The sequence below is a fragment of the Astyanax mexicanus genome, chromosome 10 (assembly GCF_023375975.1).
Source record: "Astyanax mexicanus isolate ESR-SI-001 chromosome 10, AstMex3_surface, whole genome shotgun sequence".
NCBI classification, from domain to species: Eukaryota; Metazoa; Chordata; class Actinopteri; order Characiformes; family Acestrorhamphidae; genus Astyanax; species Astyanax mexicanus.
The window spans coordinates 6,522,738-6,532,400 of record NC_064417.1 but is presented as its reverse complement, the minus strand read 5'-3'; the positions used below and the strand labels follow the sequence as shown (position 1 = coordinate 6,532,400).

The 9,663-nt window shown below is 36.6% G+C and overlaps 1 protein-coding gene across 1 annotated transcript; it reads right to left on the bottom strand.

The window, feature by feature from the left end:
* Positions 1-2,423: 2,423 nt before the first annotated feature.
* Positions 2,424-8,844, bottom strand: polr2c (RNA polymerase II subunit C). Its single transcript, XM_007228308.4, has 9 exons — positions 8,631-8,844; positions 7,873-7,922; positions 7,717-7,785; positions 7,552-7,604; positions 6,565-6,693; positions 5,620-5,671; positions 4,745-4,913; positions 3,042-3,116; positions 2,424-2,767 (listed from the first exon to the last, which is right to left on the bottom strand). Exons 1-9 carry the CDS (start codon positions 8,714-8,716, stop codon positions 2,623-2,625), a joined length of 828 nt encoding a protein of 275 aa, XP_007228370.1. The 5' UTR covers positions 8,717-8,844; the 3' UTR covers positions 2,424-2,622.
* Positions 8,845-9,663: the final 819 nt, after the last annotated feature.

Sequence of the window (9,663 nt, the reverse complement as noted above, 5' to 3'; positions counted from 1 at the left end):
CTGTTTGGTCTATTTTTTTCTTGCCAGTATTCCACGTACAGTATATCAATGACATTTCGAACAAATGAAATTTATATATATATATATATATATACATATATGAATATAAATATAAATATATAGGTCTCAGTGAACTAGAGAATATCTCAGTATTGAGCTAATGGCTGTCACTTGCTTCTTTTTAGACTCTGTAATTAAAAAATGCAAAGTTCAAATTTAGATACGTGTGGTGTGCATAATTTACAGACACACACCGTTCACCAGTCGAACACACTAGCGTGATCACTTGTACTATTAAAAATAAAGCTCCTCCAAAAGGTTCTTTAAACAATGCCACAGAAGAACCACTTTTGGTTCCCTAACAAACCGTTTTTGTACAAAAGAACCTTTTCATGGTGTTGAGACGAGTGGTTCTTCTCTGGCTCTACTCAAATAACCTTTTGAAGCACCTTTATTTATTAATTATTAGATAAAGAATTTAAATACAAAAAAAAAATCACCTGAACTTGAGTATGTGAAAGTATAATCAGTTATTTTTTTAACTAAATTCTGAAATGAAGTAGTGACGCATCCTACACTCACTGAGGTTTCCAGAAGGACGTATCCAAATAGATTTGGATATTAGTCTTTATTTTACTATACATAGATGTGTCTCTCACACCTCGTGTGAAGATTGAATTCACTGGATCTATGTTGCTGTAATTTTGTGCTACAAATCTTTTTATTTATTTTAGGGTAAAAACTATTAAGGTCAAAGAGAGAAGTTTATGTGACTGCACTTTTCCTCTAAATCCTCAATACTCATGTATGGAAAAACCAAAACTCACAGGAAGAAATAAATATGATATTACACAAACTGGCGTCCGGGTTTATCTAGCGTTTCTTTCAGGAGGTGAAAGTGTCAGCAGTGGCGTTCAGTTATTGTGGCAAAATCCATTCTGAAGAGAGTTTGCTGCTTTTGGGTCTGCTGGCATCAGCAGCTTTAGCAGAATTATCCCAAACTCTGCAGTCACTGCAGGCTTGAAACTGTGGCAATAAATGCAAATCACCCCTTGAGCCTTGTGGACAGGTGTGCACATGCATCTGCAGAAAAGCTGAGCGATAAAGAAGTAAAAGAATCCTGTGAGCTGATGCAATCGATTAATAATGCTGAATTTTACACAAACGTGCCTTGTGTTAGGAAGCCCAATCCCATTTCACCCCTTTGGTCCTACCCATCTGTTGTGCATGTGCACATCTATGTTTAGGGTGTGCTGACTCTTGTTAAGTTTGATAGTTTTAGGGCAACATGGCCCTTCAAACTGAGAATTTTCAGAGGCATACTCAAAATAGAGGATTATGAGAAATCACTGGCAAGATGGGGCACAAGAGACCAAAGAAACCCACAATCTTGAGGATTTTCCTTGTTAAAAATTATGATAAGCACTACATTACCATAGCTTTTATGTGTAATTTCAATGTTTTATGGACATTTTCTTCATAAGAAGCATAGAAACATTGCTAGTAGACTCCTCTCAGTAACTAATTTTCCTGTTCCACCTTAAATGGTACAACAGATGGCAGAGGCTGCAGCATTTAAGGTGGAATAGAAAAAATAAAATAAAAGTTCATAAAAGCTAATTTTAGCTCCCCATCACCTTTTCTGAAGACATACAATGCCCTAATGTTACTCTACCCTAAACTTTAGCTCTTCAGTGCTTGGATATACAGGGGTTGGACAGTGAAACTGAAACACCTGGTTTTAGAGCACAATAATTAATTGTCCTGACGGACAGTTCTGGTGAAAACAGGAGAGTTGAGGTGCACATTGAATTCTGTCGTGATTTGGACAGCCGTGGTTTTATGTTTTTTGGATACAATCCAGGTTAACACCCGAACATCCCTTTCAGACAGCTTCCTCTTACAGCGTCCACAGTTAATCCTGTTGGATGTGGTTGGTCCTTCTTGGTGGTATGCTGACATTAACCTGGTTGTGTGCATTGCAATATTTTGAGTAAAACTGTGCTCTTACTCTGCTAATTGAACCTTCACACTCTGCTCTTACTGGTGCAAAGTGAAATTAATAAAGATTGGGCACCAGGCTGCTCCAATTTAGCCATGAAAAATGACAGATGTTTCAGTTTCATTGTCCAACCACTGTCCAAATACTGTATTATAGTCCGGCCCTATACTGGACAGTATTGTGGCACAGGTCCTGGCATGAGGTGCTTGAGGTCTGAAGGTGAAAAAAACTGGGAAATGAAGTCTAGCTGTTTGAATCTCTTCTGCACTATTTGTCAATAATTCTAATAATAATATAATAACTTAGATCTGATGCAGTGGGTTGATCTGTATAAATTATGCAGCTCATTATTCAGTTTAGTGCTGCCCTCTAGTGTTTGGAGGTGTTTGTTTTTCATCCAGTCATTCTGTGAAAAATATCATTCTTTAAAAAAAATCATTTTGTTTTTATTATCAAGAATATTCATCATCCAAAATGTCAAACGAGAAAAAAAAAACATTAACACAAATATCCTACTGTACAAATTTCTCCCGTCCATGTTTAAGCTGCTTAAGCAATGAGTACATACAGGTACCCATTACTATAACTCTGTAATACCACTAAGCTCCATTCTGGCTGGTTTAGTTGATGGTAAGGACGTCACTCTGGATCTCGTGGCTCAGTTGAGTCTGCAGGTCACTCAGTTTCTTCTTCAGCACGGCGAGCGCTGACATCACTATGGTCTCCGGCCGCAGTGAACCGCACGACTCAACGTTAAAGTAGAACCTGAGGTAACAACAGTAATCAAATTGTACTGGCATCACTACAGACTCAGGTCTTTTGGCATTACATACAGTGGTACAGTGGAATTTCTTACATGCACATTAGCTCATCCTCAGTATTTTGTCAGAATCTCTTAAAAAGACAAATGGCATTTATATTTTTCAGTCACTTTTTCAAAATCAGTCAGTGACAGAAAATATTTGGTTATATGATCACTGTGTGAGTGGTTTGTGTTAAGATAAAAGTGTTGTTTTCTTCTTTGTACACAATAGCTTACCGTTCTGGTTTGCCATTGGGGTCGTATGGAGCTTGAACTTCTTCTTCCTCAATCTCTGAGTATTCACTCTTGGGCCTGAGACACAGGAAAGTCAGAAAATGAAAAAAATGTGAATAGTCTCAGTGTTTTCAGGTTTGGACAAGTTTATGTTTTTTTCTGTATGCTTTGGAAAAAAGACTAGAGTTCAGTTCTCTAGCTGGGCAAGCCCATCTAACCCTGCATTTACACTGGCAGACGACAAGTCACTCACATCACCACAAGCTCGTCTGTTGTGGGTGTGTTAAAGGGCTGCTTGCGTGAACAGTTAGCATGTTGGCTAACCCAGCAGGTTACCCAAAGATATTTGTTTTTCCTTTGAATTCTCCCTGTGTATTCACAAACACACATCATATAAAACAAGAAAAATGGAAAATCCCCTCCTTGTCCGGAACCACAATGAGAAGAGGAACAAAATGCTGGTAGGAACCAAATGTTCAGGGATGTTGCGTGCTAGTGTGAACACAAGGCAACAACGCTACATTCTCCAAAAAGCAAAACATGATTAAACTATAAATCACTCTAGATAAGGGCATCAGATAAATACTTTTAATGTAACAGAAATTTTGACAGTAGCTTACACACATACAACCACAGAAGTTCAAATGTTTTGCATAAATAAATAGTTTAAATTAGAGCTGCATCTCCACAATATGCGCATGCACAGAAGTTATATGAAGCAAAACAAATCAAATACATTTTTTTGAAACACAACTAGAAAATTCCCACTCTGTTCATTTTCCACCACATATCGACCAGAGGAAAATTATATCTGCACAATATTATTTATTTACCTGCAATCCTGGTACGCTTAATACATTAATATAAGCAGCATCATCATTGTGTGGGATAACAGACATCTGGTGAAACTTCATAGATAATAAACTTTATAATGCATAACACAATGTAGAATATAATACAAAATGTAAAAAAATTATAAAAGAAAGGAAACACTCTGAATGAGAAGAGGTTTGTCTAAACATTTGACCAGTACTGTAACTAAAGCATTAGCAAACTGACATCTTAAGTTTATATTATATATATATATATATATATATATATATATATATATATATATATATATATATATATATAATATAAAACTAAGATGTCAGTTTGCTAATGCTTTAGTATATATATATATATATATATATATATATATATATATATATATATATATATATATATATATATATATATATATATATATATATATATATATATATATATATATATAAAATTAGCCTTTACTAGTTACCTTATGCCCAGACATTGGCATCAGGCAGCATATTCATAACCATTTCCTGCAATAACTCTGTTACTCTGTGATGTAGCTTTCAGGCTTTCATGCCTTCAGACGTCTGGCTTCATTCACCACCACTGTGAAGAAATTTTGACCTAACAAGTTTCTGTGGAGTGTGTCATTCCAAACCACTGGGAATGGCTTTGCTTACATCTTCACAGATTAATGATTCAGAAAATTTCAAAAGATTTCCCGCTGATTCACTAAAACAAAAGATCCTAATCATCTCTGCGAGAAGCTGCCATCCAGCAGTGAGGAAAGGCTTGCTGGGTGCTCAGACTGCTAATTCAGACACTGCACTGATAACTACTTCACAGAATCATGCGACAAGTGTTTAACTAATAAGGCAGAAAACAGAGCGTACCATTCCTCAGGGCGGGGGTACACAGTGTGTCTCAGTGCGTTATCTGGGTCATACTCGAATGCCACCCCCGCTGTTGGATTCCACTTGGCGTGTTCCTTCCCGAAGCCCTTCTTGGCATATGCTCTGAGGCGCAGCTCTTGGCCCTTTCGAAGCTTCACCAGCAGGATGTCTACAATCAAGACAGCAACTAAATCAATCTGCTTACATAACCTTACATAAACAGAAAATCTGATTTTTGAACAACCTTGAGAGCTCTTGCCCCACTATAAAGCAGTGCAGGAAGGTTTTTGATTGCACCACTTGGATTGAAACTGAACTGAAGAATCAACAATATGTTTTGTCTTACTGATTACTTGTCCATGGGGGGTGACATAATTTAAAACCTAATTTGTCTCTTTTGCAAAGAAACAATAAAGCTACAGTGGTGCTTGAAAGTTTGTGAACTATTTAGAAATGTCCTATATTTCTGCATAAATAAACATTTTACAGACATAAAATATCATAAAAGTCCTTAAAGAAGAGAAAGAGAACCCAATTAAACAAACTAAAGACAAAAATATATTATCTGATTATTCATTCATTCAGAGGAAAATGATTAAATATTACATGTATGCAAATGGTGAAAGTATCTGATCGTTTTAGAATTGAACATTTTGGACAATTTTATGCTTCCAACTTCCAGCTTCCAACAATCAGTTGGGAGAAGGAACAAGAACACAGTTTCAGATGAACTAGAACTGGATCAATGGGCAAAATGCCCAAAGACAAACACCTAATGGCAAGTTTTATTAAAAGCCTTTCCAAACTTTAAGAGCTAAGGGGGGTTAAGGTTTTTTTCAAATGTATAGAGGAGAAAGTACAGGAAGAGTCCTTACCATCCTGCTCCACATAGTCATTAGGATCATTATCTCGACTTCTGGAGGTGACCTAAAGAACAAGACACAAAATCAGACATCAGTTTTGTGCAAAATGAGCCTGGAAAGTCTGGAAAGAATGCTCCCTCAAAGTAGCATATGTTGTATAAGTATACAACATACTCTGCCTGGCCAAAAAAAATGATCTGGGGTTGCTGCAGTTGGTCTGCAGGTTTAGGTTCAGCAACAGTATATGCTGAAAGAATGAGGTCAGCTGACTACCTGAATATACTGAATATAGACCAGGTTATTCCATCAATGGATTTTTTTCTTCCCTGATGACACGGGTATATTCCAAGATGATAATGTCAGGATTCATGGGTCTGGAATTTTGAAAGAGTTCAGGGTTCAGGGAGCATGAGATCATCATTTTCACACATGGATTGAGAGAGAGTTCACCACAGAGTCCAGCCCTTAACCTCATTGAGAATCTTTGGGATGTGCTGGATGGAGAAGAGCTGCTTTGTGCAGCGGTCAGACTCTACCATCATCAATGCTGCTGCAAGATCTTGGTGAAAAATTAATGCAAGACTGGATTGAATGATAAATAAATCTTGTGACATTGCAGAAGCTTATCGAAACAATGCCACAGTGAATACGTGCTGCAATCAAAGCAAAAGGTAGTCCAACCAAATGTAAGAGTGTGACCTTTTTTTTTATGCCGACTTTTTCTTTGGCCAGTCAGTGTATATGTAAACATGCCCATTATTATTATAAACATTATAACATTTTCAGGACTGCCCTGACTCGTGTGAAGTGGGATGCAAGTGTGATTGTTATGATATGTGGATTAGACAGAGCAGTGCTGCTGGAGCTTTTAAACATCTCAGTGTCACTGCTGGACTGAGAATAATCCATCAACCATTAATACCAGGATGAGCAGCATGTTTAATTCAGTGAACTCACAGGAATGACTCTGGGGTTGTTCGACAACAGATCCCGTGAAGTCACGTGACGCGTCTGATCTTCTGTGCACCTTACATCCAAAGTGAGTTCAACAGAGCACTCTGGGCAGAAATCATCACACGTGCAGTCCTGAAGGATTAATGTGACAAATATCAACATCAGATGAGACACGGTTCAGATACAGTTCAGTCACAAGAATGGTAAGTGGTCTAAATCTAATCATCTTAGCCATGAGCCACGTGTGTTTACCGATAAAATTTTACTTGACATTGAAATAAACTCAAACACCTTTTTTTCGCACTATAAGACGAAATTAAAATATTTTAATTTTCCCAAACATCGTCAATTCACCTTTTAATCCTGTGCACCTCATGTAGGAATTTTACAAGTCAGGTTTTAAAGAGCATTAAAGCCACTCTGTTAAGTACAAAGTTATACAGGAGGTTATAAGTTTAGTTCATCAGCACTGGGGCTGGAGTAGCATTAGCATTAGCCGCAAACCTCTAATTCCCCGTTCAGAGGTGAGTATAATTGGCCTGTAGCCTGCCCCTGACCCTGGCTAGCACTGCTGAAACAGCATTAGCATTACCTGCTAATGGTTAGCCACGTATGCTAATGCTCCAGCCTTAGTACTGGAGAAATTCGGGAATATAAGCTTACTGTAAATAAACGGAAGCGCTTTACTCACCCAAATAAACAGTTTTCAGGATAGAAATCTGGGTAGATTAACAGCCAGCACTCTTTTTCATTACAGATTTGTTTACTTAGCTTAGCTTTACTTAACTTAGTTAGCTATCCCCCCACCACCACTCAGCGGAGAGACCTGCTTAATTAGAAGGTTCTTATAGTGTCTCCTAAAATGCGCCTTATAATACAGTGCACCTTATAATGCGAAAAATACAGTAAGCATGAAGTCAGGGGCAGAAGATGATGTCAGTGAGCAAAATTACTGGAGATACAGGTTAGAAGAACACACAAGAGACTTACCCTTGAGTACTGCATCTTGTCAACTATGTCATCACTGGTAAGAGGTATGAGTCCTAAACCCAATCAACACATGACAGCATTAAAAACTACACTTATGCTGCATAGAAAGCACCAACAACAACAGCATCAGGAGGAAACTGGAGACGAATAATAGCATGTACACACCCACTCTGTGTGCGATGAACTCATCATGGAGCACTGAAGAGTTGGCATCGATCTGGATCCAGTCGATAGCTGAGGTAATGGACAATCAGGTTAGGAAATACTTTAAATAATGGCAGTTAAAGTGTGTGTATGTTCAGTTTAGGCTAGAACACTCACCAATTGTTGCAACTTCGGACATGAACACACGCCGAATAGAGTTTGCAACCCTGGAATAAAAAGGTAGTACAGTGTTTAATGGCAAATATGAAAAACTGTTCAGGGTGTTTTTTTGATTGTACATATGAAAGGTTTAAAATAAAGCTACCAAAACAAATAACATTGCTATTACATAGTTATATTCTATTTTTGATTGATTTTAGCTGCAAACCTTATTCATGACCATCCATTAAACTTTGCTCTATTCCTACATAACTGTTAATCGTGAATTACTGAAAATAAGATCTAATTTTGACCCAAACGTTTCTCAGCTAAAAGTAGTTGAGATCATGTTTAACTTTATGTCTAATGAAACACAATCTTCCATAATTGTAGTAACATAGTTGATTATTGACTATTGATGATACATTAATTATTACTTAAGTAACGTTAGTTTAACTAGTTATCTAGTACTTAACAGGTTAGCTAGATAGGTTAACCTACACAGTTTGTTTAAAGTATTGGGTATAATTGAGGTAGTTCGTTAGCTAAGTAGATTAACTAGGCTAGCTTTAGCTGTCTAACCAGCTAAAAAAACTAGGTTAGCTATTTAAATTACATATTTATAATCAATTTGCGATTAAATTATATGCATTTTAACCTTACATTTAAAGGTTATTACCTAAAAGCAGCTTAAAAACACAAAAACCGCCAACAATAGCTAACCCCATCACTGCTGCTAATGCTAATGCTAACAGGTAAAGCTCTTCACTACTTACGCTAAATCCGTATTCTCGATCACAAACTTCACATTTTCGTCCGATAGCTCTGTGATTTTGACGGTGGGCTGGTTGGCGTACGGCATGCTGAGAGCTGGAGTTCAGTATGACACCGGTAAAGATTTAGAACGGAGTTTAACAGCGAGTAAATACTGTATAATCCAGCGCTGCTGCAGCCCGCCCGCACAGCACAGCACTGAACACACTGAGCCGAGTACTGAGGCGTCGGTCCCGAAAGATACGACTCCAAGAACCGACTCTTCACTCAGGAGCCGAATCCTTATTGTGAGCCGATATTTTTTTTTTTGTTAATGCCACACCGTGATTGGTCAAGAATTGTATATATGTTTTTTATTTAAACTTATTGGTACCAATAACACACATAAACACAAAAAGATGAAATGTAAAAATAATGGGTGCAACCAATCAGAAATAGAAAATAGAAGAAAGAAGAAGAAGAAAAAGAAAAACATAGAGTTTATTATTATTATTATTATTTATAATGTATAATTTATTATTATTATTATTATTATTATTATTATTATTATTATTATTTTATTTTTTTTATAAATTATATACTTATACTTTTAACTAATATACACTAATCTTGGTTTAGATTAATAATCATGATCTTAAATTGAAGAACAGAGTTAGTGGGCTTACTTATTATGGATAAGTCTAAGAATTTTGCAATACAAAATAAAGTCATTGTGAAAAACACAGAACTTTGAACTAACTTGAAAGTATTTGGCTTTGAGGTGAAAATTTCTACATAGTAATAATGGTGTTTATAGTGTATATGAGAAAGTCACTAGTGTAACTTTAAATTATGTCTTTTTTAGAGATTATTTTAAGAAAATTAACTTTGGAATATAACCAATCAAATATATCAGACCACAATGTTTTAAAATATATGCAGTGAAATATGGTGGTGGCATCTGTGAGTCTTCACTGAATATGAGGAGAGAGGTTACAAACACACACAGCACAGTCGGCGCACAATCAAAAGAGTTAATAAAGTTTAAAGATTAAC

Coding starts and splice junctions, on each gene's coding strand:
- polr2c (XM_007228308.4), bottom strand. CDS start 8,716: ATGCCGTACGCCAACCAGCCCACCGTCAAAATCACAGAGCTATCGGAC. Junction 7,605..7,716: donor GTTCATCGCACACAGAGTGG/GTGTGTACATGC, acceptor GATTGGGTTTAG/GACTCATACCTCTTACCAGT. Junction 5,672..6,564: donor ACAACCCCAGAGTCATTCCT/GTGAGTTCACTG, acceptor CTTGTTCTTTAG/GTCACCTCCAGAAGTCGAGA.